This window comes from Enhydra lutris, unplaced genomic scaffold (assembly GCF_002288905.1).
Source record: "Enhydra lutris kenyoni isolate GAN:26980312 unplaced genomic scaffold, ASM228890v2 scaffoldscaffold12, whole genome shotgun sequence".
NCBI lineage: Eukaryota > Metazoa > Chordata > Mammalia > Carnivora > Mustelidae > Enhydra > Enhydra lutris.
The window spans coordinates 6,641,494-6,668,285 of record NW_019154096.1 but is presented as its reverse complement, the minus strand read 5'-3'; the positions used below and the strand labels follow the sequence as shown (position 1 = coordinate 6,668,285).

General features: G+C 45.5%; 1 protein-coding gene across 1 annotated transcript in view; it reads right to left on the bottom strand.

Annotated features, from left to right (window-relative positions):
* The window catches only part of LOC111145321 (N-acylsphingosine amidohydrolase 2), a 64,381-nt gene extending 42,703 nt beyond the window's left edge, over positions 1 to 21,678 (bottom strand). Inside the window, exons 1-6 of the mRNA XM_022500158.1 lie at positions 21,552 to 21,678; positions 18,559 to 18,764; positions 17,014 to 17,163; positions 9,865 to 10,041; positions 8,314 to 8,441; positions 7,092 to 7,169 (exon numbers count right to left, since the gene is read on the bottom strand). Of these exons, the coding sequence (XP_022355866.1) occupies positions 7,092 to 7,169; positions 8,314 to 8,441; positions 9,865 to 10,041; positions 17,014 to 17,163; positions 18,559 to 18,764; positions 21,552 to 21,678 (866 nt within the window). The remainder of the gene's footprint in view (positions 1 to 7,091; positions 7,170 to 8,313; positions 8,442 to 9,864; positions 10,042 to 17,013; positions 17,164 to 18,558; positions 18,765 to 21,551) is intronic.
* Between the last annotated feature and the right edge of the window lie 5,114 nt (positions 21,679 to 26,792).

Below are 26,792 nucleotides of genomic sequence, written 5' to 3'. Positions count from 1 at the left end.
CTTCTAGGAATTCAAGCTTAAGGAAATCACTGGCAAATATACAAGATATCTGTTCTGGAATGCTTATCGTGTTGCATTTATGATGGCAAAAACTGTAAACTAAGTATCAAATGATTGCCAATTTGTTGAGTACCTTGTCATACATACAATGGGCTATCACACAGCCATTTAAAATGGTGACTTTAAAAAATACTTAGTAGCATTGAAAGGTACTCATAAGGTGCTTCTAGATGAAAAAGTTACCAATGGTATACAAAGCCTCACTTTTTCAAATAAAAAAAATGTATGGATATGATTAGGAAAAGATCTAACAAGCTATGTAACAAAATGGTAACAGAAGCTACCCTATCCCAGAATTACCAGGTGATTTTTAATTTTCCTTCCCTTTTTGTTTCTTGTTTATTGTTGAAATATTTTAAAATACATGAACAAAAGAGAAGAGATTTTAAAAACCACTTGAGGGACGCCTGGGTGGCTCAGTGGGTTAAAGCCTCTGCCTTCGGCTCAGGTCATGATCTCGGCGTCCTGGGATCGAGTCCCACATCGGACTCTCTGCTCTGCGGGGAGCCTGCTTCCTCCTCTCTCTCTCTCTCTCTGCCTGCCTCTCTGTCTATCTGTGATCTCTGTCTGTCAAATAAATGAATAAAATCTTTTAAAAAATTATAAGTAAAATAAAAAATAAAAACCACTTGATACCACCCCAAGGGTGAAGTCTGAGGTAAACTATGGACTTTGGGTGATAATGATGTATCTGTGTAGTTCACTGAATTTATGATGTATAGCCCTCTGGTCCCAGATGTTGATGGGGGAAAGGACAGGCAGATGGTATATGGGAAAATCTCTGCACTTTCTGCTTCGTTTTGTCGGGACCCGAAAACTGGCCTAAAAAATAAAGCCCATTAAAAGGCAAAAAGTTATCCCAACCCTGCCACAGGGTTCCCCCCTCCCACCGTCTATTAGGCAAAACGATCCCATGGCTAGCCAAGACTCAAGGGCTGGAGAAAAGCTCTCCATGAAAAGCCTTTTCATGGGTCCTATCGAGGTCACTTTGTACAGAATACATGTGATAAGAGTTTTTGTTGCCGCCACCCTTGGAAATTATTATATTCCATTATTTTTTAAAAAGGTTTTATTTACCTATTTGATACAGAAAGAGAGAGAGCACAAGCACGGGGAGAGGGGAAGGGAGACACAGGCTCCCCTATGAGCAGAGAGCCTGACGTAGGCCTTGATCCCAGCACCTTGAGATCATGACCTGAGCCAAAGGCAGACACTTAACCGACTAAGCCCCACAGGTGCCCCTATAATCTTCCACTCAAAGATATTTTTTAAATCTCTATCAATCTTAAAAGGATAAGAGAGGGAGAAAAGACATTGAAAAAGAGAGACAAATAGCACAAAGTGAAAAGATATCCCCAAAGTGTAGATATGTAATAATCACAATTCCTAAAAATAGACTAAACTCACTTATGAAAGGATGAAGATTGTCAAAGTAAGAAATAAATAAAGCTATACGATACTCATAAGGAATACCTCTAAAATGTATGAACAAATAAAAGTTGAAAGAAAATGATAGAAAAATATACCTGAAAATTCTAACCTGTAGAGAACCAAGTTAGTGATGCTAACATGAGAATACAAAGTTGTTTTTTTTTAAAGATTTTATTTATTTATTTGACACACAGAGATCACAAGTAGGCAGAGAGGCAGGCAGAGAGAGAGAGAGGGAGAAGCAGGCTCCCTGCTGAGCAGAGAGCCCGACGCGGGGCTCGATTCCAGGACCCTGGGAACATGACCTGAGCCAAAGGCAGAGGCCTTAACCCACTGAGCCACCCAGGCGCCCCGAGAATACAAAGATTTTGAGACAAAAATAAAATTATTACCAGTTGTAAAGAGGATCACTACAAAACACACACACACATGCACACACTTAGTAGCCCATGGAGAGACACTGTTAATATTTCTCACAGGACTTGATCTTTTGACCCTGAGATCATGAATTGAGCCAAAATCAAGAGTTGAATGCTTAACCACTTAACCGACTGAGCCACCCAGGCACCCCTATAAACTTTTGGTTTTTAATCTTTTAAATTTAACAATTCAAATTAACAAGCATGATTTATATCTGTCACCAGTCAACTATCATCACCCTTGTCATCAAAGAGTGCTTAGTAGGGAGCTTCACTTTAAACAGGGACAGACCAGATGCAGGACAATCGCTCACCACACAGCCCTAGGCCTATCCTCTACTGGAGAGGAACAGTACAAGTGCACTGACAGGAAGTTGGAGCAAGAAGACAGCATCAACATAGATGAGGCGGAACAGGAAGAAGAAATTCAGGACCTAGAAATAGAGAGTGGGGTTTCACAAACCAGAGTTGACGCTAATGGAGAAGGTATTTGTGCCAACAAAGATGAGAGGAAGTGGAGAAAGGAGAAGTCCAGAATGGCTGGTGAAAGGCAGTCACTGAGCGTTCCTTGTTTGCTCCGTGAATGGGGTGAGGAGACTAAGGGGCGAACACAGAAGGCAGAACAGACAGACCTGCTCGTTCAAGAAGTCATGCTCACAGACGGTAGAGAAGATTTACACATGAACACACACCCTACAACCAAGTTCTATAAGTCACCGTCATCCAAATAAATTAGCTTAATGTCATAAATCGGGCTTCTCTAAGTGTGTACACCAATTATTCAAATGGGATGAACAAATCATCCTATTGTTTTGTAACACCCCCTCAGGGTGCCTGGGTGGCTCAGTGGGTTAAGCCTCGGCCTTTGGCTCAGGTCATGACCCTGGGATCCTGGGATCAAGCCCCACATCAGGCTCTCTGCTCGCCAGGGAGCCTGCAACCCCCCCTCTCTCTCTGCAAGCCTCTCTGCATACCTGTGATCTCTCTCTCTGTCCAAAAAACAAACAAACAAACAAACAAATAAACAAAAAACACTTTAGAAAGAACCCCCTCACACCAGCCCTTTCTGCAAGAATAAGAAGGTCTTCAGTGTGTAAAACACAAGGGGGTTGAGCAATCATTCAGAAATTTGCTTAGACCTTCCTCACAGCTCTGGTGACGAGAAGCCATGCCGGACAGAGCCCAACAGGGCTGACAAGATAAGAAAAGGAAGAGGAGAGTCCGTGGCCCTCCTATAAGCTGAAGGAGGAGAACCTGACAGGGGAGAGAGGGAAGAGCAGGGAGACCAAGCCTGTGCTGGTGCCTGGAGCTTGAGGAAAATGAGCCTGGCCCCCCATATACCCCAAGACCCCACCCCACTAACATCCAGAGCCTCAGGTGCAAGGGCTACTGGGAGAAGTGGCTCGCCACCAACCAGAGCTGCCCTTCAGATTATCTGCCCACCCTTATGACTTTCCTGTGGGTACAGACATTTGAAACCTTAGCTGGTTTTCTCCCTTCAGAGTTCCCTCTCTCCCATGGTGTCCTGTTCCAACAGGATCTCGCAAGACTTAACATTGTGTTCCCCATTGGAGGACAGACTCCTTCTTTGGGGTGCCTTCCAGAGCCGCCCCAAAGTGGATTTTGTGAATGCCACCCAGCTTCCATTTTAATTCAGAATTCAGAACGTCCCAAACATGTCCTCCACATCTGGAGACAAATCATTTACTGTTTCTGTATGAGATAGCGTCAGGCAAAAAGAAACACTTTCCTGGCATAGATAGGCCAACCAAAGCAAATGGTGCCCTCATGAATGCAAAGAACTTAATGACTTATGCAATAGGTTCACACACATAATTCTATCCCATTTTTCAGGTCACCACTCTTCCTAACCCTTCAAGAGCATCCATCTCCCAACCCCAACTAAAACACTTTAATGATTTTCCCTTCCTCCTGATGTAAAGACCAAAACCTTTATCATAGCATTTAATCTCTACTACTCATTTTGACTCACAACACACTCTCCCCTGCACTCCAGCCACACAGACCTTCTATCAGCTCCTAAAATGGACCACAGGACTTTTGCACATGCTTCTCCATCTACGTAAATGTTCCTTCACCACCACCACCTGCAGCCACCTCCCCCATTTTGCACTTTAATTCTCACCCTTCCATTGGTTTTTAGCTCCATTGTTACTTTCTTAAGGAATCTTTTCCCAGTCTCCCCAACCAGGTCAAGTCCCTTTAAGAGAGCTGCACATACCTTCCTTTCATAACATTTAACCCAATTATAATTATATAATCATACAGTTATAACCCAATTATAATTATTTGTATGACTATTTGGATACCTTTTGTCTCTACCAGGAGATTATAAATTCTGTAAGGGCAACAACTCCCATCTATTTCTGCTCATCAGTGTATCTATAGTGCTAGCTGAGTTCAGGACACATATACTCTACAATATTCAATGAACACATGAGTAACTAATAGCCTGAAGATATTAGATCCACATTTGAGAAATATGGAAATTGAGTATCTGAGAATCTAAAGGATTTGCTCAAGGAGCACAGGCATGGGGATTTGGTTCCAAGGTATTTGATTCCTGATTTCATAGTCAGGAAATGCACCATTCCAAGGACTGGGGAGTCCTGCATGCCACATAGTAGGTACCCAGGGCAGACTTAGGGAATGAAGAAATGAAAACAAAAATGAAAGTAGCAGAGAATCAATTATGGGCTTCAATATGATTTTCAGTGCAAAGAGAACAGTCTCGGCCATGATAACAGACAGATTGCATCCCCTTTCTAGGCCATAGCTGACCTTTGAACTAGATGATACCCATGCTCTGCAAATCTGAGATTCAGACTCCTCCTACCTTGGGAGTCTGCCTAACAGCAGGCACCTACGTGTGGCGGCTGAGTTACTGAGCAGCCCAGACTTGACTTTATGCTTTGGATCATTTTTAATGCATTCAAAGACCAATTATCATGATGCAACAAGAAGCAATTGCTGGAGCAATTACATCACGGAGAACATATGGCAGCTACGAAAACAATAGAAAGTTATTGCACTGTGTTAACGCCTAGCAGATGGAGAAGAGCTGTTATAACCTTGACAGTTGACCCTGAGACTTCTAGATATGTCATATAGTCATATGCAAGGAAGCAAAGAACATCTGTCAAAAGGATAACATGTTTTAGCTTTCCGTTGGCATTGCTAAATGATTCGGAAACTAATAAAAGGGAATCATGAACGGTCTCAGTCTTCCGGCCAGGAGTTAGGCAGAAACGACAAGGAATGATGGTCCTTCTTCTCCCAATAAATGTGGAATTCTCTTACTAGTCACAGATGACACGCTTGTGTCCTGATGGTCTCTGCACCAAATGTCCCACCAGCGTGACTCACAGTCTGGAACTAGCTCACCTTTTCAGGTTCATCCCTAGCCCCCTGTCTGATAGTCACCCATACTCCGGCCTCACAGCTCACCGTGTTTTCAGGACTCCGTGAGAAATCCCCCGGGTCCTTCAGATCCAATGTGAACGTCATTTTCTCTATGAAGCCTTCCACGTTGCTCCCGCATCAGTGCCAGCTCCTTCAAATTCCCACAGCATTTATTCATGCCCAGGTGGTAACATTTGTGACCATGTGATTTATGTTATGATTCCTTGTCTGTCTGTCTCTGTCCCCTGCCCCAATCATCCCACTGGTCAGGGATAGGACCTTCCAGATAGGAACCATGCCTTATTCATACCCCCAGCACACAGTCGCAGCCCTGATATTTAGAAAGTCTATTGAGTGAAACACTGGGCCGGGGGCACTGATCAGTAGATGAATTAATCATTAATGGATGGATGACTCCTATTATGTCAGCCTGGAAAATAAAGACTATTTTATCAGGGACTTTCTAGTGAACTCACCTGAAACCCAAAGAAGTAACTCCAACGCTAAGAATGTCAAGCACTCTGATAAGCCAGTAATGGCGTTCTTTGCAAGTATTACCTCATTTAGTCTTGAAACGATCCTATGAGTTTCAATGGAATGGCTGAGGTGTAAGTAGGTAGGTTACTTCCCCCAGGCCTCAGGGTTAGTAAGTAGAAGGTTAGGATTTGAACTCAAGTCCTAAAACCTACATGAACACTAGAACACTGTACCACCAGGCTACCCCCCCAACTAGTTATAGTGCCAGTCCTGGTCATGGTCTTTCATGTTTTCATTCACCTCTTATTACTTTTTCATTCACCTCTTATTACTTATTACTTTTAATTAACTGTGAATTTGACTTCCATAGAAACTTTCACGTACTGCCTTCACTAACACTTATTAGCAACATTTTGAGGGCTCACCTTATCCCACATTTTGAAAGTAAGAAAATCAAGACTTAGAGCAGTTTAGTAACTTAGCCAAAGTCACATAGCTCATCACAATGAGAACCCAGAGTGACCCCAGGCCACTTAACCGCAGGGCCCGTGCGCCATCTTGTGCTCCCACTGGGCATCCTCGATCACTTGGAATCAAGGCATCGGCACTGTTACCCATCCAGTAGCCGAGACTGTCCGATTGCAGGGACCAAATTCACACGTGAATGCAAATGCCTTCTTTTTGAAGAAAACAAAATCCATGTTCTCTTACATATAAAATGGGACTCAAATCCATGCCAAGCTGTAGTTTTTGCCTTGATTCTGTTTCCATCGCTAGTTAGCACTGTCCTACGTTAGATGTCACTTCTTTCTTGTAGGAAAACACAGGTAAATCATCTCGAACCCACCATCCCATGCCTGGTCGGTCAGAGCATTTTCTCATTTTACCCAGAGAGAGTGGTGCATCTCATTACAGGGGGGAAGTCCCGTATATGACATCGTGAGAGAGGAACAAGCACTAGCATTGACTGAATTCTTACATCACACGCCAGATGCTATGCTGCTTTCTGCACGCAGTTCCCCCATTTACATCATCCTTTAACTTACCCTGTTTTCCTGCTGTGGAACTGAGCCCTGGGAAGCTGAGAATCTTGCCCCGGGGTCCACGGCTGGATCCCAGATGAGCCTGATTGCCACATCTGGACTCTTAACCACTCAATAGATTCTCAACCCCTTCTGCCACGATTCTAGTCTCTCCCTCCCCCCTTTCCCTCCGCAGGATTCAGGAAAGTTATCCAGACAGAATGAAAACCAAAAAGAAAAAAAAAGGTGAACAGAGTACCTGAGGAGGCCCAGTTCAGCTCCATTCAAATCTTGCATCTTTAGGACGACCATTTCTTTGTCAGTATTTGAAGAATACCTAGTCAGCCAAACAAAGAAACTCAGTCACTTCTATATCAGAGCCTGGCCCTCCTGTGTGACCAGCAGTAGAAGCTGACACAGAAACCAAAACGCCTTTCCGTAAGCCAGGCACCCTGACAGGCTGACAGTCTCACGAACCACACCAGGGACCCCATTCCTCTGCTAAAGAAATGGTTTGCAAATGCCACCAGAGTCAGAGGCATCAGGCCAGCCAACGAGAGGTGACGTGTGCATCTCTATGTCGTACACGTGATCTTCAATAACATACTGGTATTTCTTACAAAAAGGATCTGCCCTTGAAATTTCTACTCAGATTAAATTCTAATGGAATCTCTTAAAAATAGCAGGGACTATGCAAAATGAAAAGCATTCGTGACCTGCAGCGTAAAGCGGTTCTTTCATGTCCTTTCAAGGGGTGTCAGATTATGTTTTCTAAAAATCAGCTCCTTTGAAATCTACTGAAAAGTACACAGACAAATGTAAAAGGTTAAGCGGTCACATCAAAACGGAAATACTCTTTTCCTATGTTGTAGTAGGCAAGTGCTTCTCGTCTGTTGCAGACCTGGTTCAGCACGTTAAAAAAAAAAAAAGACAAATAACTATCTCCCTTAGTTGTTCCATTCAACTCTGCTAGTTTTATTTCTTGCTTTTCATTCCAGTTTCTTTATCCTTTTATGTCCTTTCTCTTGCCACCTGGACGAAGATGATTTCTTCTGAATGACATAATAAAAGGAGCTATTCCTTAATTTAACAAATATATATTGCCCACACTTTGATCTCCACTTTAAAGAACAGGCTGAGAGCCCATAGATTAGGAACAAGTAAATAACCAAAGGTCACACGGTTTGGAAGAGATCAAGCTGAGATGAGACCAGCGTCGTGCCCAATTTCAAAGCCGGGAGTCCTTCCGACATTGGCATTGACACCTACACCCCCCCAACAGCCAGCAAAGCACCCAGACTTGTGTGCAGGTCCTGACTTGGTATTTCTGCCACTCTTAAACTCTAAGCATGCTTCAAATGTATCTTAGTTTGAATACTCCTTCAGGATCCCACCCCATTCCTTGAGGAACAACTGTGTGCTTAGATTTTGTGACTGACGGCTAAAGGAAACACATGATCTGATTCCAACCATCCCCTCACCTGGCTCGCTCTGACTCGGGATTCTGAAGGTAGGAAGAAGGGCTTCGGTTGATCTGGGCACCTTCCACAATTCCTTTGTTGATAAAGATTTTGCCTGGTTTCATATTTCTGTGCGCCATCTCGATGCTCTGTGGGTTAAAGAGAGAGAGCGTGAGCGAGTTGTGAATTTAGAAATCCTGGTGGGGTACGGACTTAGTCAATACAAAGACAAGTGTGCTGTGGACAGTTTCCTTGGTCTCCAAGCTGCCCCTGCTAGGGAGGGTCAGTCACTCTGGGGGTGTGCCGTTGGCCTCGGGGCTGAGACACAGAATTGCTGGGAACCCAGGAGCTCCTACCGATGGGCACCTGAGTGTCCTGCGGCGCCCATGTCAGGCACTGTCCTCAGGTTCAGGGGGCCAAACTGGGAGCGACTCCCCCAGCACTGGACCAGAATTGGTAACATGTAGGCGTTTCTCCTCCATACCTACTCCATCCACCCCACCCTCTGAGGCAAAGTTTTTTGGAACTTTTCTAACTCAAAACCACAATAAGCAATATATTCTTCATCACAGCCTAATATCCCTCGACATGTGTGTCCTAAAACAGACGTCCACAAGATGAACTACATCCTTATGATGTGTTTGGCACCATGATACTCTCTGATCTGATCTCTGATCTCAGGGCGTATCGCGACCCACGAAATTGATTTCACGCAGCCAGGCATGAACTGCGGGGCAGAATCTGGAAAACATTGTTGTAAAGACATGTCTGGGGGTGCCTGGGTGGCTCAGTCAGTTCAGCATCCACCTTCGGCTCAGGTGATTGCAGGGTCCTGGGATCAAGTCCCACATCGGGCTCCCTGCTCTGCAGGGCGCCTGCTTCTCCCTCTACTCATTCCCACCTGCTCATGATCTCTCTCTCTCTCTCTCATACTCTCACTCTCTCAATTAAATAAATAAAATCTTTAAAAAAAAAAAAAAGATATGTCTGCTTTTGCTGACTAGATTGCTGGGCTTAGAGAGTAGCTTCATGAGAAAAAGTAGAGAGAAACTACATTTCAAAGGCGAAAGCATGAGGAGAACACTAGAAAGGATCCTGTGTGAGAGCTGGGGAGAGAGGAGTAAGAGGCACCCAAGCCAGCAACAGCAGGGGGTCTGGGCGTTCTGGAAGGAGCACCATGTCATCTGCAGTGACCATTGAGGATGTGGGTGAGCACTGAGGGTGTGTGTGGAAACAGGATCCCCCGTCATTGTGTCTGGGAAATAGGAGGCAAGATTACAATTACTCGTAATTACTTTAGGTTCCTTGATGGGTTCCTTTCTGTGTGACTTAGGGCAGAGAACAGACCGTGTGGGGCCCTCTGTGTTACAAAGATTATGACTGTCCCTTTAGACAACGGCATGAGGCTTCCTGCAGAGAACTGTCCTCTCTCCATCGGTCGGTGCCTGGGAGACCAGAAGCTACATGGGAATCAGGAACGGGGGCAAGGTAGGAGCAAAAACGCGCAGCCCGAGATCCTAGAAGGACTCTCTCCCTATCACAGCAAACCACTCCTGAACCCTCTGTGCCTACCTTCACGATGCCAGTGACCATGTATTCAAAAGTTCGATTGCTGAACCCTTCGCTGGCGATGACAAATACAGTGTACTGGAAAAACCCTGCTGGCCCCGAGTGAGTGTGAGTGCCACTCAGGACGACATTGTCCCTTCTGTACAGGGAGCCGTATTTACTCTGCAGCCTGTTCAGGACCTACAGGAGAAAAGAAAAAAAAATTAGAACTAAGAAGAGGGATAACAGAACAACTCACTATGGAAAAGGCTCGGGAGAGGCTCATCGCCAGTCCCTATCAATGACATCCCTGGCGGGTGGCCCTTCCCTCTAGGCGGGAGCGCATTGCCATGGTAACAACGTCAACACCAACGGTCCCTGCCAAGGCCTACGTTTCATGGCTCCTCGCTCTGTGCAAGCACTGGGTTGGGTATCACACGCATTATGTTGTTTTAGAATCTTTGTAACAACCCCAACAGGTAGGTATTTTTAAGCTTCCAGCTGAGAACACGGAAGTATCCAGAAGATAAATACCATGCCCGCTGCTCTCCTAAGTAGCAGGGCCACAATGCAGATCCGTGTCTCGATAGAAAGAGTGCACTTTCCTATTCATCATTCCACACGTAGTGTTAGCGTCCAGGCACTGGTCTGAGCACTAGGGATAGGTGAGGTTCCTACCCTGACGAAGCTTTTTTTCTTAATGGGAGAGAAATGAGCAAACAGAGAAGTGTATAATATTACATTAGATCATGCAGGGGTGAGTGCCATGAAGAAAAATGTTTCTGGGTAGGGAAAGAGAGAGTGACGGATGTCGGCGAGGAAAACCACCTTTCAAAGACGTCATCTTCCATCAGAGGCTTAAAATGAAGAGCCTGAGCTGGTCAGGCAGTACACAGGGAAAAGTGAACAGAGCGTGAACAGAGTGTGTCCAGGCCTCTTTACTGCCTCCTGGCCCAAAATGAAGAACTCAAAACCGGACACATGGGGTCACACTTACTGGTCTGAGGGAAGCCAGCTGCCATGATGTAAGGACACCCCAGCAGCCCTGTGGGGATGCCCCATGTGGAAAGGAACCCTCTCGTCAGCACCAGCTTGCCGACCCCTCAGACCCGTTGACCCTTCACCTCAGGAAGCCTTCCAACACCCACAGCCTCAGGCAGCCAGGGAGTCCCACCTCACGACACAGCAGGAAGGTGTGGGACTGCAGTTCTCACCTCAGTCGGAATCACCCAGCCCGGCCCCCTGGGATTCCGGAGCCACAGAAAGGACAGGACGAGTGTGGGTTTAGGCCCCTGAGTTTTCCAGATGACTCGTTGTGGAGCAGGAGATAATGCACACAGAGAGACCGGGGAGTACGCACCGAACTCATCAGCCCGTGAACATCTCATCACGTGTGATAACGTGTGCTTGTGGGGCATAGACACGTCGAGAAAACGACAGAGAGAAATCCCTGATGGTGCCAGGCACCTGTTTCTGAATCTGAAAGTTGGTATTATTGTGGCTTCCCTGGGAAAGATGTTCTGACCTTTTTTTAGGCCAAAAATCATTTAAATGATCTCACGGGCACCTGTCAGTTCCAACTCTTGGTTTCGGCTCAGGTCATGATCTCAGGGTCCTGAGATCGAGCCCCTGGTTGGGCTCCACGCTCAGCAGGGAGTCTGCTTGAAGATTCTCTCCCTCTGCCCCTCCCCCTGCACACTCGCTCTCTCTCAAATAAGTAAATAAATAAATTTTTTTTTTAAGTGTCAAACCCAAACCAACCTTCCTCGACATAGGACACTATCACCTAATACCAGGCACAGTGATGAAGTCTCTCCTCTGGCAGGGACGGTGAATACCACTTACATGAGGACCCAGTCCTACTTACTGGTAGCTGCTCTCAGATGCAATGTGTTGAGAAGGATTCTGAATCCAAATCTGGGCTTAGCAAAACAAGAAGGCCTTTTTTGATTCACAGTCCTGTCTACCTCGAGAATGGCACAGAAGGCAGTGTGCTGGGAAGCTGTCATGCAGACAGAAACGAAAGCCCCCCCTTCGAATTGTTCACCAGTTTCTGACGTATAAATACCCCCACCACAGTCCATTTCAAGCTACCAAAATCTAACAACGAGCTTAGCAAGTTCCTGAACATTTAACAGTCAGCCCTTGTGAGCTGGTCCAAGCCAGTTCCAACAACACCCCGGAGCAAAAGGGCATGGCGGGAACTTCGGTACCGTGTACCCAACACACATAAACACATCCATCCAACCTCTTCTGTTTTAGGTGAAGAGCTACACACCCTCATCCACTCGTGTGGCCATTGAATGAGGAAGACCTTACGAACCATCCTGCCTCGTGAACCAATCCAGGCCCCAAACGCTGATTGCTAGGTTATTGCAAGCCAATGTGGAGAGGAAATAGGACATGACCAGACTAACTCCCTCTGACCAAGTAGCCCACATTCTCCATCCCAAGAAGTTTCCATGTCGTTTCTGTGGAACCCTACTCCAGCCCACATGTTTCGTCGCTCTTTTACCTTCTTCCACATAGTGATGACGACACTCACAAGGAAGAGGTGTCTGTTGGGAGCGGGTGGAAAGGTCACTGAGGGGGTACCACAAAACTCACTACAAGCCTGGCACTACGCCCATTTTTATTCCCAGAGAACTATGATGTTAGGATTATAGAAGTCAGTGTCTATCTCCTTATTCTCTCAGGAATCAAGCCTTTAAGCAGATAGAAATTATGGCTCTCGGGGCATCTGGGTGGCTCATTGGGTTAAGCCTCTGTCTTTAGCTCAGGTCATGATCTCAGGGTCCTGGGACCAAGCCCCACATTAGGCTCTTTGCTCAGTGGGGAGCCTGGCTCCCTTTCTCTCTGCCTGGCTTTCTGCCTACTTGTGATCTCTCTCTCTCTCTGTTAAGTAAATAAATAAAATCTTCAAAAAAAAGAAATTATGGCTCTCATGTTTAAAAAAAAAGACTACAAACAGCTCACAGCCATTGTATCCTAAACTACACTCTCCAATATGAAGTCCAACACATGGGACTTCAAGAAGAAGGGAAGAAAAACTCAATCATCTAATGAAAATGCCTGCGGGTAACCATTATAATTAGTTAGTTCCCTACGTCAGGAGAGGAGAGGGTTTGAACAGAGTGAAGAAGTTGTCCGAGGGTCTACATCTCACCCCTCTGTGTTCAGTTTCCTAATACTGATACACCTGAGTTCCTGCCATGGAAAGATCTGGCAAGCCGCTCTGTTCTCCTGTCCTGCCTCACTGCTCAGGGATCTTCCCGAACCTTCGTTCCATGCTGGAAATTTCATCAATCCTTACAGCTGAGACTGAGAATCTGCTTAAAACCAGATGTTCTAAAGCAGCCTAAGAGCACCTGTTTTGCTACATTTATTTTTCACGCCTGCCCTTGGGTTCATCTGGGTGAGAGAAGTGGGTTCATTGGTAGGCCTTCCCGGTTGGGTCTCAGACCGCATGGGGAAGTAGAAATTGGAAGAGCTGGACAAATGCTGGGTGGACTGCTGACTTCACAGCCTCTGCAAACCAACTGTCTACCTTTGGACACCACCCCCAAAAGTCCACCTCTGAGTCTTCCGTTTCTTCTCATGACCCCACCATTTCCCCGTGAGAAGCACGGCCGGCGCTCTGGGAAAGCAGGAAGTTTAGTGGTAGCGAGTGTGGGCGCTGACGCCCAGAGGCTGTGGGTGCACCCCGCCCAGCCACTTCCTAGCTGGCTTCCTGTGCATGGGTCACTCAATCCCCTGCAGCTCGCTTTCCCAATCCGTCCAATAACATAATGATAACACCTCCCTCCTTCGGATGTTTGGAGGATTAAACCCATTCATACATATGAAGTAATCAGGGCACGACTCATCGTGGGGACTACGCAAGTGTCAGCTTTTATTTCTATTCACTCCCCAATCTCACTAGCATTTAATGTGACCTCCTACTGCCATGGAGTCTCGCTGCCACGCATTGATTTAAGACCTTTGTGCCAGCCTCACGTGGCACAGGAGAAATTTCCAGGCAGAGTTGAAATCCTTCTTGCCACCCGAGTTTCCCTTTCTAGTTCGCTCAGCCTTCCGACGCACCGGAGAGCTCCCGCGGGTTCCATCTCCTGCATTTGAAACACCTGAGCATGATTGCCGGTTTCCCACGCGGACCCTCACCGGTACAGCCTTGGCATTCATGGAACCGAGCCGCCAATTTGTGTCCTCACCTCCTGCCCCAGTCTGGCATCAAACATCCCTGATGCCTCATCCTGGAGCAAAATTGGGTTTGTGTTACTCCTCCACTCAGCAGTTTTCAAAGAAACCCCAGAGCTTACCGAAGTCAAAATAAGCTGGCATCCCAGGCCCTCTACAATTATGAGCAGCATACATTCCAAGTGTATTCCCAATTACATGCCCACATGTCCTAATGGCAGGAATCCATGTCCCTGCAAAGGACAGTCTACATTCCTCCCTGTGTCTCCATGTTGTCACACCGTCTCTCCATTTGATAGCTCTTTCTCCCCATGTTAGCCATTTAAAATTCTTCCCATTCAGAAAAAGAAGATGTGGTATACATATATACATGTGTATATAATATATACAATATTCCATTATATATATGGAATAATATACCATTAGATGCATATATATACATCATATATTACATTATATATAAAATATTCCATTAGAAAATGCAATCTTGCCATCAGCAACAACACGGACAGATCTAGAAGGCATAATGCTCAGTGGAAGAAGTCGGTCAGAGAAAGAGATGAGTTCATTCATGGGTGAAATGGAAGAAGCAAAACAAACAAACACTGAGAAAAAAAGGACAAACCAAAAAACAGACGCCTAACTATAGAGAGCAAACAGAGGGTTTCCAGAGGGGGAGGGGTGGCCTAGGTCAAGGCCACGAGCAGCCCGCTCACTATGGTGCACACTGAGTCATGTGCAGAATTGTGGAAGCACTGTATTTTTACTCCTGAAAATAATATAACAATACTGTTAACTATTCTGGAATTGAAATAAAATAAAATCCTGCCCATTCACATGTCACGTCCGTCATGAGATTATTCCCTGCTTCCCAGTCCCCTTGTGGTGGTTTTTTTTTTGTTTGTTTGTTTTTTTAAGATTTTATTTATTTATTTGACAGAGAGAGAGATCACAAGTAGGCAGAGAGGAAGGCAGAGAGAGAGGGGGAAGCAGGCTCCCTGCTGAGCAGAGAGCCCGATGCGGGGCTTGATCCCAGGACCCTGAGATCATGACCCGAGCTGAAGGCAGAGGCTTTAACCCACTGAGCCACCCAGGCGCCCCCCCCTTGTGGTGGTTTTAAACCACTGTGTGTCCACAAGTCCCTTGCTAGCCCTCCCTTTTGGAGGGGACGCTTTGCTTTCTTTCCCCTCCCTCGGTGTGACTTGGTGACTCACTTCCAATGGACAGAATGGGCTAGAAGTGCAACTTCTGACCCAGGTTAGGAGGAGCACTGTGGCTTCCCCCCTGAGGTAGTGACTCTGGGGAGAGCAGCTGCTCTGGGCTGCAATGATACAGAAAGTGGGGCATAGAGGCCTTTGGCCAGCAGCCACACAAGGGAATCATCTTAGAGGTGGCTTAGTCAAGGCTTCCAATGACTGCAGCCTTTGTCAACACCTTGATTCCAAGACACCCTAAGCCAGAACCACACATCTAAGCCAGTCCTGATTTCCTGACCAAGAGAATGTGCGATGACGTCTATTGTTTTAAGTCATTGTATTCTGGGACTATTTGTTACTCGGTAATAGATAACGAACGCACCGCCATTACGCACCATACGTTACTCCAGTGAGTTACAGAGAGTGTGTTTTCTATTACGGCCCTTCCTTCTCTCCACAACTGGGTAGTGAACTTGTAGGAAATGTGGATTACGACTCAGGTTATGTGCCTCCTAAGTGACCAGCAAAGTACCGTGCAGAAAACAGGTGGCCAATGCATTTTTTCCTCCATGATAATAGAATAATGTCACTTTTAAGAACGAGGGCTCTGGTATCAGGCATACGTGTGTTCAGAACCCAGCTCTACCATTCGCTAACTGTGTGAATTTGGGAAAGTTCCTTGCCTCTTCTAAGACTCCATTATTTTATCCATAAAGTGGGAATAACAAAAACCCATCTCATAGTTTTCTTGTAAATGTAGGAGTGGGGAGAACATGGGATCCCCTGATCCTTGGGTGTCAAGAGATGGGGGAGGTGACATTGGAGAAACGCTCTGAGGTCCCCCTTGTCATCCTTGTCACTGGCCACTTCATGACACAGGAGGAACAGTGTTTAAGAGAGGCTGACAGAACATGACCCTGAAGTGGACATTTAATGCTCACTTTCCTGGGTGCTCCAGACTCCCTTCTTGCTCACCTTCATCAATATGGGAGCAGACATTGAAAGAGCACGTTCTCTTTCTGTGACCTGATCCCATGCAGACAATACAACTGAGTCAAGGCCAAGAACCTGGCTTAGAAAGACAGAGCTGGAAGGCCATACCCATCACCCTATGTATCCCTCTCCCTCTGCACATCTTACTGCTGCCTGCCCAGAACCCACAGGCACCTTCTGCTAAACCCAGCCTTCCCCACAGAGGGGGTAATACAGTCTCAATTCTGGGAAAATCACAAAAGAGCCCACCATTGCCTACAATAGAGCTTAAAGAGTAAGAAAGCTAACTAACATTGTATTCTTTTTACATTTTATTACGGAAATTTTAAAACATGTACAAAAATCATCGGAATCGCATAATGAGACCCCCATCTCCCTCTCACCCAACTCCAGCCATTTATGGCCAATCGCATTTCAATGTTGTGTTTTACTTCTCATCTGGCCTCTTGCATCTCAGTTGTCTAAAAACTTGAGGGAAGGATTACTAAGTCAGAGTCGGAGCTCTCTGACTTCTAACGAGGGGGGTTAAATAAGAGAATGGATGTGAAGGTTGCCTCAAACATAATAAGCTTGCAAAACACAGTAATAGCGACGATGAGCTGTCATCATCAAGTTTGCAAGTTTGACCAAGGTGACTGAGACTGGAATTGTTCGCAGGCCGATTGTCCAAAGGCTTCTGCAGAGTAGAAACTCACCAGATGAGAAGCCAGGAGGGCTTAGCTCCTGTCACATCCACTCAGAGCTTTTGTTTTAAACATGTCCTTTCATCATCACCTCAGCCACTCACCTCCAGCCTGAGGCGTTGGGATACCATGCCTATGTCGACACTGACAAACACCATTCGATTTAACCCATCGGGCTCCGCGATGACGAAAGCTCGACTGTACAGCCTGGTGAGGATGCCGCGTGCGTTCTGGCCAGTCTTACTGTAGCCCATCTAGAGAGGAGGAGAGAGAAGTCAGAGCTGTTCTGCCTCACTCCCCCGCCACCAGAGCCGGGTACAACCACACAGGACGAGACCACTTAGGAAAGGTGAAGTACAACACAGTGGATGGGACACTGTGATTCCACCTGGGATAATAATATGTGTTTTCGAGAATAAAGCCAACATCATAAGAGAGACTTTACTCTTCTGTGTGGAAAAATGCAAAGTAACCATCAGTTTGGCAGGAGACATTCACAGGCCTATGGGCAAGGAAGGGGCTTGGCTCTGGAATTCTGTTACCATGTCAGCGACCTTCCAGGGTTTTCAATTTTTTTCTCCTGCCTGAGATACTATGGAAGGAAGTAGTTCCCCTACCATCATCCCACATTCCGAGAATGTCCTGAAGACTGAAGGCTCCCTTCCTTTTGGTTGTTTGGTGTGTGATATTCTTTCTTTCTTTTTCTTAAGAAAATGGTTTCCTTGTGATTAAATAGTCTTCACTGAGGGTACCTCATGCTGGCTTTTACCTTGTTGGCCATCCCTCAGTTAAGTCAGTCCAAATGTACCCATCGCAAACCCCCCTTCTCACCACGTCCTAAAGCCCACCCACGAAGTCTTCAGCATGCTTCCTCTACTGCTTGCTTTACCCCTCACAGGAGTAGTGGCACTTCGGGTTCTCATTCCAGAGCTATTTCTCAGAACAGACAATGGGAAACAAGTCCTAGAATCTAAAGATTATTTGGTAGGAATGAGAAAAAAATCTCATCAAACAACGCCATGTTCTGTCTTCCTATGGAAGCTATGAATGAATACACCCATCATCACAATCAAGAAGTTGCAGTCCAGCAGCCAAAAGGCCACACCGGACCCACAGAAGCCTTTTCCTTGGCTTCCGCAGTGCTGGCCCACATTAGGTTTCCAGTTTGAACTAGAGTTGCCTTTATTTCCCAACTGAGAGGTTTAGATCCTCAGTCTCTGATCCAGAGGTGACCCGCTTCTCTTGAAAAACCTTTAAGATAGGGCAGCCCTACACGGCAATATTGCTAAAGCCATGGACTTTCCGGCTGTACCCCTCACTTCCCACTGCCCCCCAAACTGAGGATTCACTAGACACTTATCCGCTTACACTGGCCTGCTTCCTTCTGCGGTGCCCCGTGGTATGTGAGTTTGCCAGCCCTGCCCCTGCCATTCATAAAAAAACGGCCAGTCGACTTTACAAAGGAGATGCCGTTGAACACATGGCCCCTCGTTATAGCACAATAGTCATAGTGTTAGACGGCAGTGACGTCAATGAAAAAGTGAGAAGAAGAAAATGATGATGATGATGAAATTATCTGGAATAAGTATAGGATGCGAGGAATATCATTACCCGTTTCATTCTCCCTGAGGAGCCCATGATTGACCTACCAAGTTGATATCTGCTATTTGTCCCGTGCAGTCGGCTCGCCCAACACCAATATGGTAGCCACTGAAGTTCTGGAAGAGAGGAGGCTCTGGAGTGCTAACCACGGGAGGGGCCTGCGTGGTCGTAGTGCCATCGGTGCGTGCTGGGCCTTGACTGGCTGTGGAGCCCATGGTGGCCGGGGAGCTCTGGGTGGACGGGAGACCTGAATCTAAAAGCAGAATAAAATATTTCAGGGATAACGTCTCAGTCTGCTTACTTATTGGCATCAATTAGAACACATAGGTTGAGGTTCCTAAGGAAAAATCTATATATTCTCTTATATTTAAAATATATGGTAAAGGGGCGCCTGGGTGTCTCAGTGGGTTAAGCCTCTGCCTTCGGCTCAGGTCATGATCTCAGGGTCCTGGGATCAAGCCCCACGTTGGGCTCCCTGCTCAGTGGGGAGTCTGCTTCTCCCTCTCCCTCAGCCCCTACCCCCACCCCACTCATGCTCTCCCACAAATAAATAAATGTTAAAAAAAAATAAAAACACAAACTAAAATATATGGTAAGGAATATCTCAGGAACTTGTTGTAGATAATAATCCTAAGAAGGGTCTTTCTCTTGAACTGGAGATACTTCTGACCAATAATCAAAGCCTGCATTAAACATCCTTCAACTTCTCATCACAAGCCATTCCTCGTCAAACGCACGGCTCTGCACTCACTCACCCTGCTCTTCTCCTCCAGCCAAACAAACCAGGTGCCAGGTTCCTGGCGCACAGCCTGCTAACCCTAGCCTCCAGGGACTGGTCTCTACTCTTCTCTCCATCCAGAGACCTTCCTCCTCTCTGCTCCAGCAACCAAGCCCCACAGCTCCCTTCTGAGTTGGTTTGTTTCCGTCACACTCTGAGGCAGCCCAACACTTGTGTCCAGTGATGCCACTGTCTCTACACTGCCCCCTCTTCTCCGTTCTCAAATCTTTTATTTGGAATGCCCACTAGACCACTGTCTGCTCGGCATAGTGCTACCTTATTTTACTCATATCACCATCTGCATATGTGCATGTACACACACATGTCCTATGTGACCACACACACACACACACACACAGAGTATCAAGGGAGGCAGAATGGCACAGAGACTACATGAGCAAGTACCAGAACCAAATAGCCTGGGTTTGAAAACTAATTCTACCACCTACTAGCTGAGCAAGTCACTTACCCTGTTCTACCCTGATTATTCCCATCTATAAAATAGAGGTGATAATACTCTACTCCCAAGGGTTGTTTTGAACAATAAATTTAGACTAATTGCCAGCATATAGCTTTAGTTCTATTTATATACTGAGATATGTTACCCATGCTTGTTATTTGCTTGTTTGTTTCCACCCCAAACAACAGCCAGGGTGGCCAAGGCGACAGATGCCACTGTCACAGGCATTAGTGCTAGGAAAGTACTTGGTCAAGAGACTGGCTGCTGACTCCCCTGAGATCCTAGAATTGGGGGGCTCTCATCTCTTCAGTTTTACATATAATAAAACCGAAGCCCAGAGAAGTGATGGAACTACAATTTCAGGGACAATACGAGATGAAGCCGGTGCCCAGCCCAGGTCCTCTGACTCAGGGTCTGATGCTCTTTCATCCATATTCAACATGAAGTTAGAATCCGTATTTTCTCAACCGCAAGCCTCCATCTGCTACAAGACATCAATTATCGCAAGGAAGGAGGCAGGCTCTTTTTCTTTATTGATAACCATGTAGGAACAGGGTGCCAGCCAAAGGCAAACCATGTCTAATGGCCAAGGACGATTCCTTTGGGACCTCAGAGTCTCAGGTCCTACATCTGGAAAATGATACTAAGACCAGCACCTACCTTTATAGAAGTTTTATGAGAATTAAGGAGGAAAAGGAAGTAGACTCTTGACCATAGTGCTTGACACAAAGCAACCACTCAACAAACAGCAGCTCCTACTATGAGAATAGTTATCATAATTGTTGATCACCCTGTGAATCTTAGCCTCTGGATTCTCCAAGTTTAAGAGCTAAAACTAAGGAAGTCCTATGGATGCTTTCCTTTCTAGCAGTCCATGCACCTACTCTGCACACTGCTAGAGCAGAGGATCTCTGTCCCTCTGCAGGAAATTCAAAGCACAGGGTCATGTTAGAGAATATACTGGAAGAAAGAGGCCATAAGAGAGAAAACGGAGGTAAAAAATATTGGGCTCCTTCTCTATTTGGTCTAAAACCAGCTCTCCCTTTACTTCGGTCAAAGTGTTCAACCCCCGCCTTTCTTCTCTACTTGTTTACCAGTGTATGACCCACCACCGAAGTAGGGATCATCAAAGACTCAGGGGCCCAATATTGCCTGTAATGTAGCCTACATTGTTTTCCAAGACTAAATTAATTCCCAACATTAATACATCAGGAGAAGCCTAAATCATCCATTCCAGCTTCTCTTGAAAACTCTGGAGATCTGCATCCATGTGACACCATGACTACTACCCACCCCACCCACCTCCCCACACCACATCATTTACAGAACTTGAGTGGCCCTCCTAAGAAGTTGAGTTCAATGCTCCCTTCTCTAAAGCTTTCCACAGACTCATTAATATCCAGTGTGCCTGTCATTTTCCTTTTGTCCCCAAGAGGAGATGATGCCTAAGAAAAGGCAAAGAGAAAGAGAGAAGGCTTGGGGCAAATGCTCACATTACTGGGCCTTGAAGAATTCTGAACTGGGCCTAGGTCAGTGGAAAAGTGAGAGAGGAATAAATGCATGTCATAATGCCTATCAACTGGCTATTTGTGGACAAAGGTAAGCTTGATAAAAATTGCTATCGATGCAGAAAAGGCAATTAATGTAAAGGTTAGACGACCATCCCGGCTGCTTAAGTACACATTGAACTGCCCTGTTATCTGCATTATCAGCAGACACTGTTCTTTGCCTTGGCGTCCCCAGTAATCAAGAAATTTCCCACAGGCTAGGAAGAGCATCCAAGAGAGCCCATGACAACTTGCCTTTGTGATTTTCGATGGTCCCACTGGTGATAAACAGGAGGCTGAGAAGGGCTACTGTGATAGCGGTCATCAACACGAGGAGGAAGATCAGGAACGTCTCTAGCATGGAGAAGGTGCGTTTGGCCATCTCTCCTGAGAAAAAGCAGAAATGGAAGAGGCAGAAAAAGACAGAATCACAAATTAAAACGTATATGCTTTGAGCTGCCCAAGCCTTAGATGTCTTAGTTCTTCCATCCGAATAGACTACACCAGGAATGGCAAGCACAGCATACCTGCCACTGCTTCTCTATCCCGAGGCAGGGCAGACAAGACCAATCAATCACAGCACTCTTTGGTGAACTCACATGTGGTTTCCAAAGCCTTCTTGGCACAGTGCTCATTCTAAAAGCCACCGCCTATCAATTGGCGTTAGCATCTCAGCCAAAATCTATGTGTACTCCTTGGCTGCGTCATACCGCTTTCATTTATGGTGGTGACATTATCTGCACACAGGTTGAGTTTGGAGCACTTCCGTCAATAGGGATGATTGCCCTTGGTTAGGCTGTCCTCTGTGGTCATGGCCTAAGAAAGACTACCTTGTCTATAAGGAAGTGAAACTCACAATTTTGACCTTGAAACTCCATTTGCTAATCTCCAGTTAATACCTAATAGAAAACAATAGGGAAGAGGGAATGGCATTTCCGGTCTCAAGCCAGGCATTAAGAAAATCTCCCTCTTCTGTCATCAGAAGGGTCCCACACATTCTGCAAACCCTGTCAAAGGATGGGGACAAAGACCATGCCCCTGTGCTCTACAAAAGCAGAAAGCGTCCTTACAGACTCCTTAAGCTATTTTGGGAGTAGGAGTTGTCGTCACTCAGTGAGACTATCGAAGCTAAAAATCCACTTAATGTAGCAGGAGAAGGCATAATGCGGTGGTTAAAAATTGGATTCTGCCTTCTGACTCCAGAGTCCAAATCTCATTGCTGCTACTTACTGGACGACTTAGGGAAATCCTTCCCAACCCCAAGCCTCAGTTTGCCCATCTGTAAGTAGGAATGTGATGATGATGACAATTTTAGTCCCCATCGTAGAGAGTTCTTATAAAAATGAGATGAGAGTAATAATTCTTTCATCCCATAAAACACAGTAGGTGTTGAACATGTTTGCATTTATCATTAGGTTGCCAAACAGCAGACTCTGCTCCTCACTGTCCTCAAAGGGAGTTTATATGAAGCGAGCATTAAAGAATTACTGGAATCACAGGTAGGAACTTCAGAGCCCATTTTCTTAACTTGTACTGCAGGAAGCCAGGACAATGAGATGGAATTAGAGTCCCAGGACTTGCCTCCGAGGGGGGTAATACACAGCTTAGATGTTACTGTCCCCAAGAGTTACAAATTGGCTACAAGAAAGTGTGCTTAGCCTGGCCCAATGTTTCATTTCAACTTGATTTAGTTGACAAGATAGAAGAGCTCATAGTTCATCTGTAAAAAGAGTCTACATTTACTAATCTAAACCCTCAAGTTTCCTTCCAAAATCTCTGATAATCCACGGCAACACTGAGTCAGCCTTCCTACGTGCCAGGAGTTTGGTAGAACTCCATTGCTGCTGTTCCTTTAGATGGGACGCACGTTCCCCACCCACCACCGACTCTTCCCAGTGGACCTTTTCCATCTTTTCCACTACCTGGTCTTTGCAGATAGATTATTTTGCAATCGCTGGACTAGAGTTTAAAAAGCGGTCTAACAGCAAACATTTCAGAGGCAGGGCTGAACTGGGAGGGATCAAAGAGACTGGCCCATCTTTCCAAACTTCTTGGATAGCAGGAGGATTTCCTCATCCATTTATCACCACCATGATCACTCTCACCGCCACCATCAGGGACAATTTCAAGTTTAAGGCCAAACAAATTAGTTCCGATCTTGGTCCCAACATCCACCGTCAGCCCCCAGGAGTCAGGAGACCCATCTAAGATATGCCACTGAAACTTTGATGATCCAACTAAGCTTACTAGTCCTGTCCCAATAGAACAACTAAACATGGCTGACCGACAGGGGGAGTTCCCAACCCCAGAGCGTCCACACATGAATTGTGTGTGTAAATGTGACCTCATGGTAGGAGCCTATGCAACAAACAGACATGGTTCAAAATCATACTGTTATTTTTCTTTCTTTCTTCTTTTGCAAGTTTTATTCTGTTGAACTGCTGACCACCACCAGCCTTTTACACAAGTCAACAAGACACTTGATTTAACATTAGCATGTCCGGCTCAAACTCAGATTTCAATGATGTACTTCACGGGGTTCACTGCTCTGTTGCCAGAATTACTGCCAAAGTTATTACTCCTCTTTTTTAACCACTTAGCACTATTTATTTTCCACTGATGACTATCATCTGAAGTCAGATGTGAAAGCAAATGCCTTGTCTGCCTTCAGAATGCGCCACGGAGAGCTGAGCTAATGGCTGTAAAAGATTTGACACTTCCCACTGGTTCTCACTTCTTCTGGCACAATTCTGCAAGTTCAGTGATGAGGTTCTGTGACACCACAGCAAGCCACTTGCCACATCTCTACCACGCTGAGGTCTCAGTTTTTTGAGACTGTGAGAGTAAAAGGTGATAATTTTGTAAAATGGGTTTCCAAGGCTAAGAAAATGGAGGGAAGCTTTTAGGATTTCATAAGGATCTCTAAGACAGAGAGATGATTCAAGATCCCTCCCTCCCTCTCCAGGACCATACAGGTACTCTTACCTGATTCAGCCAATCAAAAGAAATCCTGCATCCCAGTAAAGCAAGTGACAGGCCAGAATCTCGTTTCTTCCCCCTTTCCTGTTGTTCAGCCTAGATTCCTCAGCACGTTCTGAAACCTACCAAGGAAAAATGTTCACTGTCGTGCCCAGGAGAGTAGAGTTCTCCTTAGCATATCATTGTGGGCTTGGTGTAGGATGAGATTAAAGTGCGTTGATAACAAGAACCTTCTAGCAAACTCTCCCCTGGGATGGACTGATACTAAGATAGAGATCTGCTAGACTGAAGGTCATGGATTTCAGCCTTTACACGTCTCTCCAGCACAGCAAGTTCCGTGCAAGGTCTATTGCCTGGGTCACCAGAAAAGAGCACCTGCTTTATTTCCCACTGGTCACCCAACAAGTGACCAAGAGGGACCGATGATGTGTACTGGACATTAGTGTGGGCTCTGGCTCACACTGAGCTACGTCCACAACGCGTATACCAATTTCAGATAAGAAAAGTGATTCTTAACTCTCAGGTTTTTGTACATTAAAAGAACGCGAAATTTTAGATGAACTAAGAATGTGAATAATGAGTATACAACAGGGCAAGAACGCTGTGCAACCATGAAATAATTTAATGACCTAAGAACATTACTGTATTAAGTTACTTTAAGCTTAAAAGACATTATAATCCAATTTTTAAAGTAGAATTTATTTATATGTGTGTGGTCATAAGAACTGTAAGAAATCACAGCAGGGACACCTGGGTGGCCCAGTCAGTTAAACGTCTGCCTTCAGCTCCTGTCACGATCCCAAGGTCCTGGGATTGAGTCCCTACATCAGGCTCCTTGCTTAGCAGAGAGACTGCTTCTAGCTCTGCGTGATGTTCTCCCAGCTTGTGCTTGCTCTCTTGCACTGTCTCTCTCTCTCTGACAAATAAATAATAAAATCTTAAAAAAAAGAAAGAAAGAAATCACAGCAAAATGTTAAGAAGTAATCTGGTGGTAAGATTATGAGTTTTGTTTTCATCTTTTTGAGTCTTGGTATTTTCTATAAGAGCCTTGTGCATTTTTGTAAGGGGGGAGATAAAATGTTTTACCTCCTCTTGAAGAATGTATACTGTATAACAGTATGACGTTAAATAGTGGCACACAAGAGACAAAAAGAGGAAGAAATAGGCCAAACTTCTCCCCTCCATATACCACTTTTTTCCCTACTAAATCCAAGCTGTCCAGGAAGAAGTTTGAAGAACACACAGGGCACTTTATTCCTTGCAGGCTTAAAAGAGACCAGCCCCCAAAGTCCACTGGAAATATTAGATCTATAAGTGCCTCCCAATAGTGCATTCAATAATGTGGCTTAGCTACTTCTCTCTGACACAGCAGGGAGCAGGTTAAATTATGGTATTAAACCAGTTTGGGTTGGGTTTTTTTTGTTGTTTCTTTGGTTTGTTTTTTTTGTTTGTTTGTTTGTTTTTGTTTTGTTTTTTTTTTTTTTTTTCATGCACTGATGTTAGAATTCTTGGTGTCAAGGAGCAGAAGCCAAATCCAGCTAACTTAAGCAGAGGAGAAAAGAGAGAGAAGTAAATTCACTGAAAGGCAGCAAAAGAAGTTGAAGATCTAGGCTCTGGAAGGCCAGAGATCTGGACAGATCTAGGTGGCAGGAGTGAATGCCATGGAAATGCTTTAGGTCTTTATGTCTTTAGGTCTTTAGGTCTTTATGTCTCACTACTCAAGATTCAGGGACAGCATCTGACTGGCCCAGCTCAGAGCATAGACATATCCTTTCCCTCGAGGAGATACTTAAACCTCTCAACAAGACCAGAAGGGTAATTCTCCAGAATGAAATCCAGGCAGATAAAAACCATAGATACCCCTAGTGACTTGTCATCAGACTTCCGTCTCCCGCCCTTCTCCCTTACGATGGAGCCCCCCACTGTCCCCTCCATACCTCTCCACCACTTTCTGCCCCAAGAAAAGGAGCCCTGCCATGCTCATTCTCACCAAGACTTAGCAGGTAACCTGCAGTCTAGTCCAGTAAGATCATTTTAACCAGGGCTTAGTAGATCATATATCATTTCCCAGACAACATTTGAAGAACCATCCCTAAATACCAAGGGGTGAGAATCAAGGGACTGTCAAGCACTGGGGCAAAGCCAGTGGACAAATGATGTTGGGCCAAGGCGACCAGCAATAGACTTCAAACCAGCTGGCTCCTGTAGCCCGGACCACAGGGGGCGGTGGGGAGAAGATAAAATCACTGCCAGTCGTTTCATGTCTACATAGATTTGATTTCTGTCTGAATGGCCCTCAGATAAATCTTGTTTGCTAGGATAAGGATGACTGTCCTACTCTATACATTACCCCAGGACATGTGCTCATACTCCACCCACTGAACAGATGAGGAAACACACAAAAGGGTGACATGGCTTCCAGAACAGGAAAGGATGCTTCAAAGTGAGCGTGGTTGAGCAATTCTTACTGTAGGATGTGAGCCAAGTCTCCAGATTTCTCAACAAGTTCTCTTGCCA